The sequence below is a fragment of the Condylostylus longicornis genome, unplaced genomic scaffold, assembly GCF_029603195.1.
Source record: "Condylostylus longicornis isolate FDR11 unplaced genomic scaffold, ASM2960319v2 ptg000081l, whole genome shotgun sequence".
NCBI lineage: Eukaryota > Metazoa > Arthropoda > Insecta > Diptera > Dolichopodidae > Condylostylus > Condylostylus longicornis.
In genome coordinates this window covers 969,317-991,511 of record NW_026578049.1, presented here as the reverse complement: position 1 = coordinate 991,511, position 22,195 = coordinate 969,317, and the positions used below count along the sequence as shown (strand labels likewise).

General features: G+C 26.6%; 1 protein-coding gene across 1 annotated transcript; it reads left to right on the top strand.

The window, feature by feature from the left end:
• The first annotated feature begins 434 nt into the window (after positions 1-434).
• LOC129613284 (palmitoyltransferase ZDHHC8) lies at positions 435-22,195 on the top strand. Its single transcript, XM_055527283.1, has 9 exons — positions 435-442; positions 1,164-1,282; positions 1,352-1,509; positions 1,593-1,765; positions 3,800-3,994; positions 4,085-4,364; positions 15,960-16,210; positions 16,293-16,475; positions 20,154-22,195. The coding sequence occupies exons 1-9, from the start codon at positions 435-437 to the stop codon at positions 21,520-21,522; spliced, it is 2,736 nt and encodes a 911-aa protein (XP_055383258.1). The 3' UTR covers positions 21,523-22,195.

Sequence of the window (22,195 nt, the reverse complement as noted above, 5' to 3'; positions counted from 1 at the left end):
TTTTATTTTTGAAGTTCAGATTTAAAATTTCGCCCATCGTATAACAAATTATGTACTTTTTGATTTTCTTATTTTTTCTACTTGAAAAATAAGGTACATTCTTATAATTACGTATATCCATGTTATATGCTATAATGTATACGTATATGAATATTTCAAAAATTAATGTACAAATTTATATACATACATATATACATATACATACATTATTATTTATTTTACTAATATAACTTTTTCTTGTATTACTTAAAAATAACCTTAGGGTAGGCTTTTACTTGAGTTTTTATTTTGAAAATTAATTTCCCTTTAGGATTGGTGACACAATTGACAGTCATATAATTAAATTTACAAATTAACGGTAAATTTGCGAAAAAAAAAGATTTATACACATACTTACATACATAAGCACTAAGTTTTTACGGTGTATTTATAAAATGGGAGAGTATAAGGAGAAAGTAAAAAAAATAAAATAAATTTATAGGTCAGAAAATGTTAGAAGAGAACAAAAAAATGAATTACCGTTCTACTTTCATAAATAAAATTTATTCTTGTAAGTTGAACTTTGTATTATTTTATTATTATGTTTTTTTTGTTTTTAGTTTTGATACGTTTGTTCGTATGCGTACATCTGTGCACCCTAAAAATGTAACTAATAAAATTTGTTATTGTGATTCCATTTTTCCCCTATTTTTGCCATACTTAAAATTTTTTACAACCGTTTATATACCGTAACTTACAATTAAATTTTAATTTCACTAGCTATTATTTACTTTCACTTGTATTATTTACTTATTTATTCAGTCAGAATTAAATTTTTAGGGAAATTAAAAAAAATTTTCAAATTTTTGAAATTGTGAGGACGAAAACAATTTAAAACATAATTTTTATTGCTTGAGTTATTAAGAAGTAAAATCTGTGTAAAATGTAGTTAAACTCGAATGTATTGGGTATTTACCCAAAGAGGCTGCTTACTAAATTATTTAAACTGGTTTAAATGCACTGGTTTAATAAAATAGTTTAATCTTTTCTATTACTTATTAACAATCAGTATGCAACATATAAATTAGAGCGGCAAGTTTTCCTAAATTAAAATCTTAATACTTAATTTTCATTTAATTCCATAAAAATTTAAAAAATCTTCTTTTTTTTCCTAATATTTACAGATGTCAATATTATATTTTCCGTCATCCATGGGTACCAGCATATCAAGGTGTGATAACATTTTTTGTAATAGCAAATTTCACTTTAGCCACATTTATGGATCCAGGAATTATTCCGAAAGGTAAAATCATAATTAATTAAATAATTGGCAAAACACTTAACTGTTTGAAATAAATTTTGTATATTTTAGCTCCACCAGATGAGGATCGTGAAGAAGAATTTCGTGCACCATTATATAAAAATGCCGAAATTAATGGTATTACAGTACGAATGAAATGGTGTGTAACATGTAAATTTTATCGACCACCCAGATGTTCACATTGTTCAGTATGCAATCACTGTATAGAAGTAAGAATTTTTTAAAATTATTAAAATTTAAGCTCAAATATATTTAATTAATTTTGTTTTGTTTGTGTTTTTTTATTTTTTAGACTTTTGATCATCATTGTCCATGGGTCAATAATTGCATTGGACGAAGGAACTACCGATTTTTTTTCTTTTTCCTCATATCATTATCGATACATATGTTAAGCATATTTTCGTTATGCTTATATTATGTTTTAAAACATAAAAATAATTTAACGGAAACAGCACCAATAGTAGCGTATCCTTTTTAAAAAAACAGAAAATTTAAAATTATTTTATAAACTTGTCAAGAAGTATTGAATTTTGAATTTCATTTGGTTAAAAAACAGGTTGTTAAAAGTTTACAAGTTTTGGATTGATGAAAAACGGCATAATATGGGGCCAATAAAATTTTGAAATTTTCTTGCTTTCTTTTCTCTTTTTCTTGAAAACAAATTGATAGTTGAATTTATGCTTAAATTTGTAATAAAACCATATTTTAGTTATTCTATTGATAGGTTCTAAAGTTCAATTTGTGAGATTTTGTCAACGAAGTTAAATGAGAATAATTTTTGCGAACTTCTTAAATTTTGAAATCTTCATTATAGTTGCAATAATATTGATCTTGAAGTTTAAATGGTAATTAATTTTATGCTAAGATTCCAATAAGTCGTACTTATCAACCATATTAAAACATTAGCTTCCTTGGCTCTTAATTTTCGAATATCTTCTTGCTTTAGAATTATTGACACATATTTTTATTTGTTATTTATAAATATTGACCTTGTTTTTGTTTTAATGTCACAATTTTTTTATTTCACTAATAATGTTGACAAAAATATTACGAAAACCTGCATAATAAACAATTTTTATTTAATGTTAATTTTTGTTTTAACTGAAAATGTTTGCTATAAAAAATATAAATAGTGTTTTATACAAAAAAAACGCACCCCATTTTTTAATCCATACCTACATACTCGTATGTATATAAAGTATTTCTTTGTACTATGAGGTTCGAAAGCAAATATAAACTTTATTTAGGGGTATGAAAATTATTGTTCTCAATTTCAAACAATTTTTACAGATTTGTGCAATAAAATCGCTTTTTTTTATTAGTTTCCCATCTGTCAATGTTTTAAGGGAATATTTTTTTTTTAATTGGTTACCTACTTTAATATACTTTTAACTAAACACTCAACGTATAAACTAAGACTAATTAAATTTTGAATTTAATTTTACATCAAAATTAATAATTGTGATCATAAAATGAGGAATAACTTAAGTGTCTTTAAAATGCAATAACAGAAATGCACTAACAGTGCTGCTCTTTTAAATTTTTTCAATCAAAAAAATTTATGAATTTTTCAATTTCTTTTAATATTTATTTATTATCAAAAATGTGTCTTTAAACAAGTAGTCATAAACTGAACTACAGAATACTGCTTCTAATTGTTATTTACAACACGTGAAATAAATTGAAAAGGAAAGTGAGAAAAATTACGTCAACAAACAAAAAAGTAAAATAAAACAATGTCTAACAATTGTCTACCTTTTATGTTTTTTATTTTTTCTTTAAATTAAAAAAAAAAACAAAAAGCAAAACTGATATTTCCATTTTTTTTTTATTTCTTTCATTTTTTTAATGCGAAATCGATGTTTTGAAGGTTATGTGGGATTATGTGTTTTTTATAGGTAAATTCAAATAGAAAAAAAATATACCAGAATTATTCACGCTAAAAATGCGTAAAAAAGTTAGAACGGCCTCTAAAAAAAATAGTGAAAAATTCAATGAGATTTAAATTCTGTTATAAGCCGCAATATCAGCATGGCTAATGATGCTAAAATATGAAATCATTTCATAATTTATTACTAAATAAAATTCATCAAAAACTTATTATTTTGTCTAGTTTACATAATTGTGGGTCATAAAAAGCAAGTTAGCGATATTTTGAATTTTATTTTTTTCTTCTAAAATATGAAGAATATGGCAAGTCTGTCAAATTTATTAAAGAAAATTTTATTGAACAGTCAACTAATGTCAAATATTTAAATGCATTTTTCAATAAAAGAATTTTTACTTTTGCGAATAAAATTAAAAGATTGAATTTGAAATTAAAACATCTTGCTGAAGCCAAGAGTATGAAATAAAAGTCTTAATTCAAAATAATCAAAATCCAATCTAGTAACATTTAATCTCAATAGAAAATATTTTAAAAGTAAATTATTAAATTTTAAGAAATTTTTAAATAAAAATTTTCCTTAATTAAAAATTTGAATTTTTAAAAAAAAGCAGTATGTGTTTAATGGGTATTGTCACAGTATTATCAATACCTATATTTGGTTTAACCGGTTTTCATATGGTGTTAGTATCAAGAGGGCGAACTACGAACGAACAAGTAACTGGTAAATTTAAAGGTGGTTATAATCCATTTTCAAAAGGTTGTTGGCATAACTGTTGTTATACACAATTTGGACCACAATATCCTAGGTAATTTTATTTTTTTTTAATTTTATTTTGAGAAAAAAAAAGTTGTTTATAATAAAATAAATAATTTTTCTTTTGATTTTTAATTTTTAGTCTGTTAAAACCTGAAAAATATGCAGCTAGAAGATCAAATAAAGAAAATCAAGCAATTAGTACGATAACAAGTGAAAGAGACGGTAGTGGCTGTGGCCGTAATCAAAATTCTGGTAATTCAAATCGAACGATGGGTGGTAATGGACATCATCCGGGAGCACAAAATTCAACTGGAGCACAACAATCAATATATGACAGGGATCATACACAGGTAAAAACTTATATGGACCGTGGAAATGGGTATAATCAACGCTCTGGAAGCGGCACGCATTATAGTAAGGTGGGTACAATTGTAGAAGAATTTTTAGAGAATTTTAATTTGTTTTTCTTTCTTTTTTTTTGTATTTAATTTTATGGGTTTAATTTAACTTGGTTTTTTCTTTTCTTTCTAACAAATTTAATTTGTTCATTGGTTAATTGTGATTTAATTTTTTTTTCTTGTAATTTTATTTCTTTGTATTTGGTTTTAGTCTATTTAAAATAATTTTGTATTAATTAAAAGTTAATTTGCTGTCTGCTTCTAAGCTTTGATATTTATTTATTTAGTTTTATACTTACTTTTAAAAAAACATTTAACTAAATACTAATTTTTTAAAATTTAGTTTTTAATCAGAAGTTAAAATAGCTTCATATTAGTTATCATTTAATATTTATACATAAATTTGTTCAAAAATTTTTGTATTTGCAAAATTTGCGTACAATTTTTGAAGTATAATTAATTACTAATAGTAATTAAAGAGAACTGTCTTGTATCTCAATATTCAAAAATGGTGAAAATTAAAAATGTAAAAAATGGTATGTTTCACATTTTAAAAATGATGAATTTTTTGTTAATATTTTATTAAATTGATTTTAATAATTGAATTTATTTCAATAGACAAAATTCATTAAATGTTATTTTCCTCGTTTTACATTAATATTACAAATTCTACAAATATTTGTCAAAATTAAAGTAAATTACATTAGAAATCGATCTAAATAATTAAAAATTCAAAATAAAATTGAATTAAAAAAATTGATTCACCCCAAAATTTTTGACTATAGATTTTAAAAAATTTCAAAATAAAATAAATTAGTTTATTTATAATAAATCTTTAAGAACGTAATTAAATATTTAATATACTAGTTTACATAATTTTAACAGTTCAGTTAATGATTTTAAAATCTAAACTTCTGTTTTTTTTTTATTTTGGAAGAAATTGTTATAATTTTAGTTAAATTATAAAATAGAATTTTCCTGTCGCAGTATTATTATAAATTTCCTTTTTTAATTTTAATTTAGTTTATCATTTTGCAATAACTTAATAATTAGATTTTTTTCTCAATTAAATTATATTATCCTTATTATTTAAAAATTTAAAAATAATAAAATTGTAAAATTACAATCATAATTTTAAAAAATTTCATACAATCATCAATAATTTGAATTGCATTCTCAATATATTGTAGATTCTTTTTTTTTCAAAATTTTTATATCATTAAATTTAAAATTCAAAAATCGATGTTATTTAACTAATTATAATCTATATTATATTTTAAAAGAAAATAATAATTAAATAAAACACATAATTTTTATAAAATTAATATTGAATTATAATAATAATAATAATAATTGCACATTTTATTCTCAAATTTATACTTGCATTTTTTGAGTTTTTTTGTAATTATAAAAATTTATAGTGTAATGATTGAGTGAATTTTAAATAATTACATTTTTTTTTTTGAAGTATAATTAAAAATTTTAATTATTATAATAAATAATAAATAGCAAGTTTTATATTAAAAAAATAAAATAAAATTTTTTTTCGATATTATTGCCTGTATTTTTTTTTAAATATTTATTTAATTAATTAAAAATTAGTGATTTGAAAAATGAATTTTTTTGTTAATTTTTGCATAATGCTTTTTATTTTGATTTAGTTTATTATTTTTTTTTATAATTTAGTTTTTATTTTAATTTTATTGTTTTGTTAAAATTTTAAATTAATTAAAATGATGAAAAGTCATAATGTTTTTGTCCACTGACACTTAAATGAAAGCACCAATAAATTTAAAAAACAAATACTTTAAAACTAAAGGTAAAAAATTTAATATTTAAAAAAATTTTTTTTAAAAATTTGTATTTTGTATATTTATTTAAAAAAAAAAAACAATTTTTCAATAAATGTTTTCTATTTTTTCATATATTTTAAAAAAAATTATATTTAAGAGAATGTTTATTTTATTGTAAATAAATTGTTTTTTTAATTAAATTTTCTGAATGAAAACTTTATAATTTTGCAAATTATACAGAAAAAATTATTTTAAATTATTATTATTAAATTATCGGATCAAATATCAATACAATTGAAAAATAATGATTTAAATTTCAAATAGAATTGAAAAACATTTATTCAAATTTTTTTTATTGTATATATTTTATAAATATTAAGAAATATTTTTGTTTTATAAATTTATTAAAAATGAACGTTCTGTTAAATATATTTTTTTTAATATATATATTTATACATATACTTATTTTATTTTATATATATATATTATGTATGTATATATACTATGTATATTTCTATTTATATGTATATGATATAATAAATTAAATTATTTTCGTTCCATTAATTTATTTAAAATGTTAATTCAAATTTTCATATCATTTCATTTCCAAACCATAATTTTTATATAATTTTATTTTTTTCTAATTATCTTATTAAAATTAATTTTTGTTCTATCACGATTTTCGATAATATTTAAAAAATATTAATAAAATATCAAAAATATAGTAATTTTTTTTTTTAGTTTTATAAATATATTGCTTTAATTTTAAGAGATAATTATTTGTAAATTAATTCTTCTGTTAAAAAAACTTATTAATTATATTTTATTCTTTTTTAGGCAGGATGAAATTGTAAACCTTTTTACTGTTAAAAATTTATTTCTAAATAATGCAATAACTTATTAGGAATCCAAACTTTTAGGAACTAAATAACACTTCTTTTTAAAATTATTTAAAAAAAACTGGAATCGGAAACGAGTATTAACAGATTTATTTTTTAATCTCTTTCAAAAAATATTAGAATTTTTATATAATTCTAAAGCCATTTAATATTTCAATTGAACTAAAACATTCATAAATTAATTTTATGAAAAATAACCCATGATATTTAGTAAACTAATTATTATTCTTCGGCTTTCAAATTATTCTTAATAATAAAACTGTCATTAACTACAAGACTCTGGCAACATATTTCAGTACAATTCATGTTTATTTTTGATAAATATTGAGAATTTCCTTTGTCAAATTTTATTGACAAATAAAAGTAATTATTCAAGTTATTAAACTATCTTGATTCGATTATAAAAAAATAATTTTATTTCACACAATGTCACAACTATTACTTAAAAATTAAATTTTACAATTACTTAAATTCGAATTGATAGTTTAATTATAATATTCTATTCTTATTAACACCAATTTTAGACTAAATTATATCTTAAAATCTAACAGTATTTATAGTAATTAAAATTAAGTTCATTTCCGGCCTCGTGCAAAATTATAGACGTTTCGTCAGCATTTTTGATGGGAACGATAATTTCGTAATTTCTTCATGTTTAAACATGTTCGATTGCAGACGCTGTGTCAGCAATTTTCATGTGAACAGAAATTAGTATCGTACTGAAGATGTAATTTGATACCACTTGAATATGTAACTAAAGACGGTGATAACTCCTCCCCCTTCAAAGATCTGCGTCCCGTAGATCAAGCTGGAATTTTGGTGCTTCTATGACTGAAATTTGCGGAATCTCTATAGTAGGAACCACTGTTGGAGTGCGTTTTCTCACAACCTTGCTGATGTTTTTCTTGATGACCCAAATGATGATGACTGCAATGATGACGAGTCCTATAGTAATATCGGATGCTATAGAGAGTTGGCTCCTTGGTATTAGCTTCTGAAGTTGTTTTGTGTTGCTGATATGAAGATCGTGAATGTAGTCGAGGCTTAGCTTGATATCTCCTTCTTTTAAATTTTCTTGAAGAACAGGTGGTAAAACTTGCGACGTGGTGGCAGATTCGCTTGTAAATTTCTGACCTTTTATGTGAACGGTTTCGTTGGTATGCTGTATCATAAAGCTTCCAGTTAAGTGTTTGCTCGTGTTGCCACTTGTTAGCTCCCCATTGAAATTATTGAGAAAGATGATATTTTCACTTATGGTTTCTATGATTTCTTCCTTATTGTATTGAAGGCTGCAACTGGCGTTTATTCCCTTTAGCAGTTGATACATACAGTGTCCTTCGTCCAGTTTTCGAATTTTACTTCTTTCGCATATGGTGATGTTTCTTAAATTCTCGCATTTTGTCGATATGCCATATACGTCATCTTTCACGAGAAGTTCCTGATATTCGAGGTAGACTTGTTGGGAGTTTCGGATTGTTGATCTCGCTATAATGTGGTCATAGTACTGGTTGCCTGTCTTCGGTATTGATAATATGTAGAGAATTTCTCGTCCATTGGTTACTACCTGTGGTTTTGCGTATTCTATTGCCTCAATTTCGTTGACGTAGGGTAGTGTATCGATCTCCTTCAGTATTTTTTGGATTTCAATCCTGCTAAGAAGATTTGTGTTGACAATTCAATTTTTTGCTAATTCTGTCGCTAACACGATTTCTCCCAAGGCTTCTTTTATGATTCCAAGTTTGTTAAATATTATTTGTTCGGATCGATGATCTAAGTTCCCTACATGTTCCAAAATGTGGTTAAATCTTTCTACTACTTGGTTTGTTATCCTCATAACTTCACGATTTATTTTGTACTGTTGATTATTATTTTGTATCAGCTTGTCTTGGCTTGTAACGATGTTGTCCCAGTCTGTGGCGTCTGGTGTTCCTGCCAGCCATTTCCATGCTGTACCAATCCAATTTATTGACCGTTGAACTCTTGATTTGCTGCTTCTCAATTTAGTCAGAAATTCCATTATTTGAGCCAGTTGGTGTTCTAACTGTGGTTTCATTATGCTGGTCGAGTTGATTCCATCAACCAAAGGAATGATTTGTTGTATAACCTCGTCATAGCTCTTTAAATCAATGATGTGCACCAAATTGAAATTTCCTTCCAAGATTTGACCTTGTCCTTGTTTAATGGTTGCTATTGCGCCTTTGAATTCGAAGATTTTCGGAAATGCTGTAATTCTAGTGACTGCTAGTCTAAAAAGAAACCTAAGGTTTTGATTATTAACATAATATTCTAATGTTATATGTTCTTGATGTGTGATTTATGGATTCTTTTTCCGGAAGCGGTAATAATGGTAGCTTTATTGTTTTTTGCCACAATCTCTTTCTTGTATATCGGTTTGTGCTTTGCCTTGATTTGCTTGTCTCGAACGTAAATTGTTTCACCTATTGGATAGTTTTTAGGTTCGTCTCTTTTGTTGTTTTCTCTCTTTAATTTCGTTTTCTGATTTTTCTCGATGCGTTCTGTGAGTTCATTATTAATCTTTATTCTTGCTTCGATGAGATTCTGATAGGATGTTCCACTTGGTCTGCCGAAAAAAACGTCGCTGGGCTTCATTTTTGTTACAGAGTGTATTGAATTGTTGTAGCGATCTACTGCTAAGTTGATGATTTCTTTTTGGCAAAGTTGGGGGTATTCTTTCTGAAGACATCTTACTATTTCGATAATAGTTGAATGCACCCTTTCGATTGTCCCGTTTACCTCGCTTTTTTGTGATGGTGTGGTGTAGATTTCTATTCCCAAAGCCCTGATGTAGTTCAGTGTTATAGGGCTCACGAAGCTGCGCTCATTGTCGAATATAATCATTTTCGGGACGGTAAAATAGTGTAATACCTTCGTTATTTTGTCCCTTAGATGAATAGCTGATCGATCCTTGATTCTGAAGAATTTCGCAAATTTAGAGAACTTGTCGACGCATGATATATACTTCTCTCCCTGTATCTCCATCAAGTCCATGTGCAATATCTGTGTTGGATAATTAGGTACTGGAGTTTCTTGCAACTGCGGTTTATGTGGTCGCCTATCGTATTTGTTGCTGCTGCAGATATCACAAGTTTTAGTATATTGTTTTATTAAACTGCTCATATGTGGGAAGTAATATTTTGCTAGTATTTGCTTTCTGTTTTCCTCTGAATTTCGGTGTGCTCGCTTATGTTCGCTCTCGATTATGCTGAATTTCCTTTCCTCTAGAGCTACGTCTTCCACTATGCTTTGCGTTATACGGATTTTGAATCTGTTAAAGTGATCCTTAAAGACCTTCTGCAGTATGCGGATGTAGCATTCTGGGATCTTTATTCCATTCACGAGGTTAGGATTTAATCTTTCTTTCAGTATTTTCGTGAGGGTTCCTTCATTTATTTCTGGTAGATCGATGTAATGCCTGTGGTACCTTGGATGTGGTTCTTCGTGTGCTTCTATGTATTTTCCTTGTCTTATAATGATTTGATTCTGGAAGACATTTATCGGCGTCTCGCAGTGGGGTATGAGATCAGAACTGTCCTCCTCGCCACTATGTGCTGTTTCCGTTACGCTGTCCTCATCTGAACTGCTTGCCGTTTCGGTCGAGCTTGTTGATAAGCTGTTTACTTCGGTTGGCAGCCTGGATAGTGCATCCGCGACAACATTTGTTCTCCCAGGCTTATATATCAGCTCGTAGTTATATTCCTCAATTTTTGATTTCCATCTTTTGAGCTTTGCATTATGATTCCTATTACTCAAGGTGAAAGTGAGTGGTTGGTGATCTGTAAGTATCTTGATTTTGTTAGCCCCATACAAATAATTTCGCAAGTTGTCTAATGCCCATACTATCGCCAACATTTCCTTTTCATTTGTGGCGTAGTTTTCTTCCGTGGTATTGAGCGATCTGGAAATGTACGTAATTGGCTTATCTTTTCCAATCTCACCTTGTGATAACACCGCTCCAATAGCTGTGTCGGAAGCATCGGTTGTTAGGATGAACGGCTTCTCGAAATTTGGAAATATTAGGACTTCTGAAGATATAAGTAATTCTTTCAGCCTGTTAAATGCCTTTAACTCTTCTGCATTCAATTTGATTCCAACTTTCTTAGATTGATTGGCCTTTATTTGTGCGTTTTCGCCTCTTGTTAAGCTCGTTAGTGGTTTCGCCACTTTTGCAAAATCTTGAATAAATCTGCGATAATATGATGTGAGTCCCAAGAATGATTTTAGGTCCTTCAAATTTGTCGGTGGCATGATGTTCTGAATGGCCGCCACTTTTCTGGGATCGGGTTTGATTCCTTCGCTTGTGACTATATATCCAAGAAATTCTGTCTCGGTGTTGAAGAATTTTGTTTTTTCCAGGTTGACCTTCAGGTTAGCTTTTTCCAATATGCTAAAAATCGTTTCAATGTTCCTTAAATGTTCCTCCTCCGTTTTTCCATATATGATAACGTCGTCGATGTATACGTAGCAGCTTTTGCCTACCTGATCCTTTAGAACATCATCTATCATGCGTTGGAATATTGAAGGCGCATTCCTCAGCCCGAATGGTAGTCTTAGGAATTCGTACTTTCCATTCATTGTTGAAAAAGCCGTCTTGGGAATGTCCTTTTTGTGCATCATGATTTGGTGGAATCCGGATGTGAGATCTAATGTTGTAAAGAATTTGGCCTGGCCTAGGCTTGTTAGTGTGCTTGTAATATCCGGTATAGGATATGTGTCTGGTACCGTTACTGCGTTAAGTCGTTTAAAGTCGATAACCATTCTATACTTCTTCACACCTGATGAGTCGGGTTTCTTGGCTACTACCCAGATCGGTGAGTTGTAAGGGCTTTTCGAAGGGCGGATAATTCCATCCTCTAGCAGCTTTTTGATTTGTTCCTCTACTTCCTTCCTCATATTGGCTGGGTATGGATATGACTTGGTGTATATGGGATCATCAGTAGTAGTTTTAATTTCTGCTTTCACTTGTGTGTCTATTATTTCCCTGTCGTTTATTGGGCCAAATATTTTCTCGTATTTCCTTATTATTCCCATAATTTTTTCTTGGATTGCCTTCGGTAAATGGTCTGCCCCGATTTCGATGGTGTTGACTTGAGCTGATGCCTTTGCCTTTAACGGAATTTTTATATCTGGCTTGATCCTTAAGGTGTTGTTCTTTCTGTCTATAATGGCTTCGAGCTTCTTAAGCGTGTCGTCTCCAATTATACCATCAAAGGTCTTCAATCCTGGCAAAACAAAAAATTCAATGAAGGTGTTGTTTCCCAGACTCCGAAAAAATCTTCCTCCGATCTTCTTGGTGATTGTTATATCTCCTCCAGCTGAACGTATCTTGAATGGTTTTGTTGTTGGTTTGGCATTTGTCGCGATCTCTTCTCTTACAAAATTTTTATTAGCTCCTGTGTCGACTAGAAATTTTAGGAGCTGGTTGTTTTTTGTCTTGAATTCTAAGTAAGGAACGCTTGAAAGGCGTCCGTCATAAAATTTACTTCTTGAACCTCATCATCTGCATATGCTGGTTCTTCGTCATATTTGCTGCATTCTTCTGGGTGGTCATCTACGTCGTCTTCAAGTGTTTCCATATTGAATAGCCTTTGGTGCTTATTGCTAGGCATGTTGCCTACTGATGGTGGCCTCTTGTATATTCCCCTGTAGTTGTCTGGCCGGTTCATATAATTAACCTGACGTGTTTGTATGGATCGGTCAACGTCCATCTTCTCTAACGGTTTTGGCGGTCTAGGTGGAGGTTGCGATTCTCTCTGATGTTGAATGTTGTAAGCCAAGTTCCGTTGTTCCACTGTTAATGGCTGTTCTGGTTGATACGACCTTGGGTTCCCAGCACTTGGTTGTTGTCGTTTCATGGACATTTTGTTGAATGGTACAGTGATTCTGTTGTTATCATTCCTGTTGTGTATAGCGAAGTTTCGGCAACTATAGTTCTGGAGCTCTAGACACGTTGAATATGCTTCTGGCAGAGTTGACGGTTTCTGAAGCATCAAGTACCTGGACAATTCCCCATTGAGCCCTCGGATAAATACGTCCAGTGCTCTGTTTCTTTGTGATTCTATCAATACGTCTATAGTTTCTTTTGTATAATTCTCGGTCTTGATCTTATTGATTATGAGGGAGAATTGATGGTTGACTCTGGCGTAGAATTCATCTATGGTTGATCTTCCCTGCGTCAGTGTGCTCATTTGGTGCTCCAATGTGCGTATGTCCCGTTTGTCGGCATAATGCAGGGACAAACACTGCTTGATTGCGGCCCATTCTTCGTCGAACAGGTTGTACGATATTAGAGCTGCATCTGCTCTACCTCTAATTTTTCCTCTAATAGCTTGTAATATTGCTCTGTATATGGGTTTGTTTCTGACAACTTCGTAATCTCGTAGAATTGATTCTACGCTGTGCACCCATGATACATACTGCACTGCATCGCCATCAAAGGTTTGTAAATCTTTGACACAGTCCGGAAGTCTCGATATTTGTTTCAGGTCGTCTTCACTTTTCGGTGCTGCCAAATTTGTTACCTGCGGTTGTGGTGTATTGAACTGAGCCTCTAGTTTTGCTAGGCGAATTTCAAACCGTTTGCTTTGTTCAATTTGAGCATTGATGGCTCCATTTAATTTTTTGAGCTCTTCCATTATTTGTTCCATTTTTAACTTTTTATTAAGGTAATTTCACTAATTAAATTATTCTATTACGCGGTTTTAAACTTTTAAATTATATTTTTCTTTCAAATTTTGTCGATTAATTTCAAATTTTTTGTTAAATTTAAGTTTTTAGTTGGTTAATCTTATTAATTTTTCACTGGTTTTATTTAAATTTCTGATTACTTTTGTTTTATTTTTTAATTAAATATTTCTTGGTAATATAAAATTTAATTGGTTAATCTTATTAATTTTTTACTGGTTTCATTTAAATTTTTAATTACTTTTGTTTTATTTTTTGTATTAAATATTTATTGGTTAAATTTTAATTTTTCAATTTATTATCGGTTAATTGATTAATTTTTCAAATTTTCAATTTAATTTTCATTTATCACTTCAATTTTTTTAAATCTTAATTTTTTTTTAAAATTAACGAAGCTTCTATATTTTTAAAGCTTATTCAGTGAGATGCAGTTAGTTTCCCTCAGTTAAGTTTTTAAGATTAAGTGTAATGAAAAACTACTTACAGGAAAAAAACGTAATTCATCTGTTTGAGTCTTGGTGAGTAATGCGAATAGCGGTTGAGTTGTGTTTGTCCTTTTTAGACGTGAACTTTTATTCTCGTAAACGTCCTACTGCGGCACAATCTTCAACACTTTTTTGTAAGTACGGTTTGCTTCAGTTCCTTTTTCTTTTTATTTCACTTCGGATTTCCACAATACGCGCACTATAGTTGGGTACACTTTTATCGCGATATGCTTATTTTTCTTCTTTTCTTTTAAAATTTAACGAAGAGTTTTGCGATTTCACGATTCAAGTCACGTTGGGCGCCAGTTATTAAACTATCTTGATTCGATTATAAAAAAATAATTTTATTTCACACAATGTCACAACTATTACTTAAAAATTAAATTTTACAATTACTTAAATTCGAATTGATAGTTTAATTATAATATTCTATTCTTATTAACACCAATTTTAGACTAAATTATATCTTAAAATCTAACAGTATTTATAGTAATTAAAATTAAGTTCATTTCCGGCCTCGTGCAAAATTATAGACGTTTCGTCAGCATTTTTGATGGGAACGATAATTTCGTAATTTCTTCATGTTTAAACATGTTCGATTGCAGACGCTGTGTCAGCAATTTTCATGTGAACAGAAATTAGTATCGTACTGAAGATGTAATTTGATACCACTTGAATATGTAACTAAAGACGGTGATAACTTTCATATATTTTTATTTAATTAAAAAAAATATGTTTTAGTTAAAATTTTCCGCATCCTGTCACATAATATGATTTCATTATCAAATTATTTAAGTTTATTCTTTATTATAAAAAGTTCATTTGAAAAGTAATCAAATTAAATTTTTAATAAATCAAAGCAAAAAGATAACGTTGTCATAGTCTTCTTAAATTGACAGTTTGAAAACTAATAAAATTTGTCTTCACATTATTTCCATTTCTATTTTATTTTTCAATTTTTTAGGACCCCATGAACATTTTGAAGAGCCTGATATTGAAAAAAAATAGGGATTGATGTATAGCGTAGAAAAAAAAACGAAGAAAACGATATGAGAAATTTGAATAGTGATATTTTATCTGAATTTCTATTTAAAATTTATAATTAAAAAAATTCCATAGATTTAATACAATATTAAGTTTTTCGGTGATTTTGAAATTTTTATTCTCACTTCTATAAGATAGTTCTTTTAATACAACAAGATTTTAAAAAAAAATAATAATAATTTATTTATCTATTATGTATAAGTATTTATAAAATCTAAAAATCATTAGTTATTAATTCTACTAAAATTTATTATTTAATATTTTGACTAATCTTATTCATCTTTTTATGGGAAATAAAAACATATAATTAATTAATAAATTATAAGTATAATTAATATATTATCATAAGTTTCATTTAAATTTTATTATAATTTTTTTTTTGTTTTAGCACCTAGCATTCTACCCATTTTCCATGTTTCATAAAACAAATCGTTCTATTTTTTATGTTTTTTTTTTGTTTTCAATTTTATTTTCATTATATCATTTTATATTTTGGAATATTTTTTTTTTAATTTTAAATTCATAAAATCATTTTTATATGTGAAAATATTTTATAATATGTGTGAAAACATTTTTTTTGTTAAAAAATAAAAATTAAAATGAAATCATAAATTAATTGAAAATAATAGAAAAAAAAACAGCAAACGAAAAAAAAAAAAACAACAAAAATTTTCTATTTCTATTGTAATCTAGCTATCGCCAAGAGACTGTTCCGATACTGATATGGAACCTCAAGCATCACAAAGCCAAGATTGTGAGCCAACACCGCCACTTCAACGGCATAATTCAAGTAATTTTTATTTACCACAAATTGAAAATAATCCTGGTGGTGCTATAAGCAATGGCGGACAGAATAATGGTACTGGAGGTGGTGGTGGTGGCGGGGATTCACCACGACATATGAGAATATATCACCCAAGACATAGTCCTCATACAAGACCTAGGTAAGGAATTAATTTCTTTATAATTATAATTTTTTGTTTTAAACAACTCAGTAAATTAATAATTTTTTTTTAATTTTTTTAGGGGCTTAGATCCACAACGTGTGTATAATGCAGATGCTCTATCTCCTGATCATCCAACACATCCGAATCAAGTTGGTATGATTATTGGACAAAATCGTACAACGACGGCTACACCAACTATGCAACAAAGAATAAAAGCTTTAGGAGTTGCTACTCCACTTGCAATGTCTAGTCCTGTGAGAAGGTAGATAAAAATAAAAATTAATTATAAAATAATTTTATAAAAAAAATTAGATTATACAAATGCTGTTGGGCAAAAATAATAAGGTTCTTTTAAATTGAAATTTAACTATTAATATTTAACTATTTTTAAATATTTGTTTTTTTTCTTTTTATAAAAACTCGAAATTTAATTAATTTTTATGTGATTTAAATTCTAATACTTAATAAATCTGTTTTTCTTTTCAAAAAATTCTATTGAACTCAAATTCTTTATTGTTTAAATTGTTATTTTATCTATTTGAAAATTTGTATATTATATTGACATCAAGTAATTATTTTTAAAAAATATAAAATGTTTTCATAAATTTGTAATATTATAATTTTTTTATGCAAAATACATTTATATTTTTTTCAATTTCTGAATTTTTATCAATTTATAAAAATATATAAATTTTTAATTTTCATGCATGTACGAATTGAAAAAATATGAAATTAATAGCACAGCTTTGATAAATTTCATTAAGAACAACTTATTTTTAGTGTTATACTTTAATTTGATTTAATTTGTTTGTTTTACTACAAACATAAAATTAAATTAATACATTTACATAAAAATATTATTTAGAAAAATATAAAATTGTCTTGAGTTCCATGATTCTCATGTAATTTGAAATATAAAAATTAAAGTTTAAATTTACATTTTTTGCTTGAATTTAAAAGCAATATAAAGTGCACATTATTGAACACAAAATTACTTAATTTACAATCATAATTATATATTAAATAAATTAATAAAATATTTCAGTATATTATTTGTGCGTTTTTAAGCACTTTATTTAAGATTTATATGAATTATTTATTAAAGAAGTAAATAATATCAAAATATTAAATATGTACCGAAAGAATTTTTTTAAAAGAACCTTAATAAAATAATCTTTTTATACAATTTTTATATTGTATTACTTATTAATTAAATATTAATCTTCAAATTATAATTATAATATTTTCCTCTTAAAAATTTCACTAAAAAATTTCTTTTGAAAATAAAAAATATTTAAAAATTTTTCTTTTTCTAAATTTTCAAAAATTAAAATTAATATTTTTAAGTTTTCTGATTAATACCATGTTATATTTTCTTTTTTTTTCGTATTTATTTATATATATACATTTATTATATTTTAAAATTTGAAAATATATTATAAAAAAATAAAAAACAACCCAGATGGACATAGCTGGAAATTCCTTCTTTAAATATTTTCCTCATTCGGTAATTACTGCAACTTTGAAATTTTGTAATGAGAAAAAAATGAAAATAATTAAAAAAAAAAGCCAAATTTTGTTGAAAAAAATTATAAAATAAAAGATGTAGAATGATTGATTATTAAATTTTTTTATTTTTTACTTAGTTTTTTCCTTTATTTTTTTTAACTTTGTTAACTTTGTCGTATTGTTTGCATTTAATTATTGAAATTTTAATTTTATTGTTTTTAATTTTAAAATGCTAAATTGTTAGTATATTTTTTTTATTTTGTTTTATACGGTTTACAATTATTTATAATTTTATTCTTTATTTAATGTTTTATTTTATTAATTGTCTTTTTAATTATGTTAGTGGCTTGCAAAATTTTTATGAAAAATAGTAAAATGAATATGTAAAACAATAAATATGTAAAAGTAAGGGTAATTTACAATATCTAGGGACGTATTTTAACAATTTTTTTTTTAATCATTAACCAATAATAATTTTATCAAAGTTAATATTAGCAATTATTGCAGTTAATTAAAAGAATCAAATATTTATAACAATATTATTTAAGATTTATTATTTTGTTCTTATCTTTTATTTTAATTATTTAGTTCGTTTTGAAATGGTTGTTTTAACCTCCTCGGTTTTATCTTAAAAAAAATGTGTTAAAAATTCATATATACATAATATATGATTTCAAAATGTATATATAAAAAAAAAAGGCCGCAAGTATAAAAGCAGAAATATTTTATTTCCTGACTTTAAATTTTCAATCCAAAATGATAAAACATGTAAGCTTTAAATTATTAAAATAATATTTTTCTTTTGTTTTAAAAAAATTTGATTTAGAAGCAAAAATGTTTTGCTTTGTAACTTTGTTATATTTAACAAACATGCATATATTTTTTTTTTTGTTTCTCAAAATAAATCACAATATCCATTAAGTCCATTAACAAAAAATGTAAAACAATTAAAAGATAAAGTAATTTTTAACAAATTTTGACGAAATTGTTGATCCATCATAAAATCATAAAAATCGAACAAAATAAATTTATTTAATCTATAATTAGCACCTAAATTGTTTTCTGGGTATAAACAAAGGAAAAAAAACAAACAGACAGACTAAAATCCAATATATTTAAATAAGCTAGAGAATTATTTATTTCGTAATGCCTTAAAACATTAATTTTTTAGTAAAACTATTATAGAAATAGTTGTAGTTTCAATTATTTAAGCTAAAACATCAATCAGATCACAATTTTTACCATCTTTACCATGTTTAGCTATTTTTAAAAAAAAATAATTATGATGAATATAAATATCGTTTTTATGTTGCAGTTTTAAATTTTTCATTTACGGTCACAATTTTCATTCAATGTTAATGTTCTTTAATTTTTATTATATGTAATATTAAAAAAATACGTTTTCATTATATTTAGTTTTTTTTTATATATTTTTAACTTGCAAACAGGTGATTTCGATAATAAACGTCGAAATTAATAAAAGATAAATTAAAATAATTAAAACGCTACAATTTCTTCTTATTTTCTTTTATTAAAAGGTATTTTGAGGCCTCTTAGTGGCCTAGTAAATTAGTTATATAAACAAATAAATTTCATTTTACGGTTACGAGCGAATGTCACCGAATGTTTTCCGAAAATTTATTTACAATTAAACGAAACAAAACTTGTAATCGGGTTATTATTTTTTTGGATAAGCAGTTCTCAATGAAACAGATAGTACATTGTTCCGGCATTTCTTTAATTATAATATAGGAAATATTTCTTTGAAATTTGAAATATTTCTTTGAAATATGAAATATAATACATTAAATAGAATTTATTTAAAAAATTATAAAAATAATGTTTTATTAAATAAATTTCTTTCACTAAAAATTCTAAATTTCTCATGATTTTTCCTTTTTCTATTTAAAAACTCCATAGTTAAGCTAATTTACAGAATTTTTTGCTTAAAATTTTTATTATTTGCGCTGAGCTACCAATGAGTCTTCAGCAACTCTACTGTGCGAAATTGATTTTTATTAGTTAATTTCTTTTAAGTTTTCGTTTCGGTTTTGAGAATATTTCAAAAACAGTGTTTTGAAAAACATAATAACACCAGTTTAAATATTTATATTTGTATGAAAATAAGTGTATTTTATTACATTATTAAAAACTGAATTGCTACTGTCCATAAATTTTTTAGTTTCTTACAAATTATGTACTTAGTGTTTTAACTTATTTTTCTGTTTTCTTTTTAATTTCCTATTCTCATTTCTTTTTTTTTCTTTTGCTAAATGTTTCGATACTTGATGTTTCAAATAAATATGATGAAATTTTCATTTTTCTTTATTTTTTTCTGTTGTTAGTAAGTTTTTAAAGTCTTTGAAGTTTATAGTTAATATATTTTAAATGAATCGAAAAAAAATAATCATTTTTAATTTCTTTTTTAAAGATCAAATCCTGGTACACCTACACAACCGAGACGACCTGATTTTATAGGTGTAATGAACTTAAATCAGCAACAACAGCAACAGCAACAACCTCCACAACAAACGACACAAATTTATTATGAATATCCAACAGGTCTTCCACCACAACATCCGCAAATGCCATTGATACAGCAGCAACAACAACAAATGTTACATCATAACGGTATACCAGGCAGAGGTGGTGGTATTATAATGCAACATCAGCAAACATTACCACAAAATATACCACAATATGGTAGTCCACAACGTAGATTTTTATCTGAAGGTGAATTAGTAAGGCAAGGCAATGAATTGTCATATGCACGAACAAATAACACTGTAGATAATATTAGAGAATTAGCTGGTAGCCCACAGCGTGGTGTTTATATGTGGAAAGATACATCACCTGGTTTTAGTAACAGTAGTAATAATAGCAATCATCAACAAAATACAAGTAGTAGTGCTGGCACTATATTAAATCATCAACCACCACCACAATTTATGATATCAACTGCTGGTGGTGGTCAACAACATCCATTATTATCAAGAGCACCACCACAAATATTAGAATATCAACAACAGCAACAACAACAACAATATGATATACATCATCATAGATCGAATCCAACAAGTCCAACAATAATACAACAACAACAGCAACAACAACCATATATATTGAGATATCCTGGTGGTGTTGCCCCCGGTGGTTTAATAAGTGGAGCACCTGGTCAAGGATTAAATATTAATGCGCAACAATCACAAAATCAATTATTAGGAAATTCATTGTTAGTTAGTGGCAATAACACAAATGGCTGTAATACATCTGTTCAAAATATTGTTACTAGTGTTGGGAGTGGTATTGGAATTTGTACAAATGCAAATAGTAGTAGTAGTAGTAGTAGTGGTGGTGGTAGTGGTTATCAACCAGCATTACGTGGTGGTGTACCAGTTTTCCCTCCAATGCCAATGCAAACCCAACCATCACCACAAATAAAACGTAAACAAACACCAACACGTCCAATGTCATTTGTACGTGCATTAGAAATGACTGATTCAATGGAAATGCAACAAATGGATCAACATCAACATCCGCATCCGCATTCACAACCGCAACAACAATCATCAGCAGATTTATCATCGTCATCTTCATCATCAATAATTAGAAATAATGGTGGTATTGGAATTACCACAACTGGTATATTAAGTAATAGTAATTCAAGCAGTCTAAATAGCTCGCAACAACAATTACAACAATCACAACAGCAAAATCAACAGCAACAACAAGGTAGATCAACAACGCCCACCCCAGATCGAACTAGTGTTTATGATATGAATTATGAAATTTCTGTATAACACGTTTTAATTAAATGTATTAATTAAAAACAGAATACTGAATATAAAAAAAAAATTTAGGCAGCATAGAAATTTTCTTTGTATTACAATAAAAGTACATTAAGTATAAATATAAAATATTTAAAGATTTTTTAATTTAATAAAAATTTGGTAAAAATATAACAAAAAAGAAAATAGAAAATATCTAGGAGAAAGAGGAAAATAATTTTTATAATAAAAAATTAAAAAAATGTTAAATTAAACGTTACCTTTAATATTTTTTTATCCTTTAAAGTAAGCTAGATATTTTCTTTTCATTCATAAAAAACAAACGAGGATCACAATAAAGAACAGATACGTTATTCTAATTTTGAAAAATAAAATTGAACTTATTATGTGCTACAATGAAATACATATATTAAATATATCCAGTATCAATTTCATTGTCAAATCAAATCAAATTGAATCAAAAAATGTTTAAGCATTTGACGAACACAAATCTTTGTTGTAGCACTAATTTTAGAACCAATTACTATTATTAGTTTAGAACAGATTACTATATTGAGTTTTACAATTTTATATACATATACATACATGTATATATTTCAAAAAATTCATGTTCTATTAGGTTTAAAATTTATATTTCCAATTTTACTTTATAATACACATAAACATTTTTTGACAAATTTTTTAA

Bases quoted from the DNA above. Each gene is read 5' to 3' on its own strand.
- LOC129613284 (XM_055527283.1), top strand. The intron at 1,766-3,799 runs GTATCCTTTTTA...AAAAAAAAGCAG, and splicing joins GAAACAGCACCAATAGTAGC to TATGTGTTTAATGGGTATTG. The intron at 4,365-15,959 runs GTGGGTACAATT...ATTGTAATCTAG, and splicing joins GCGGCACGCATTATAGTAAG to CTATCGCCAAGAGACTGTTC.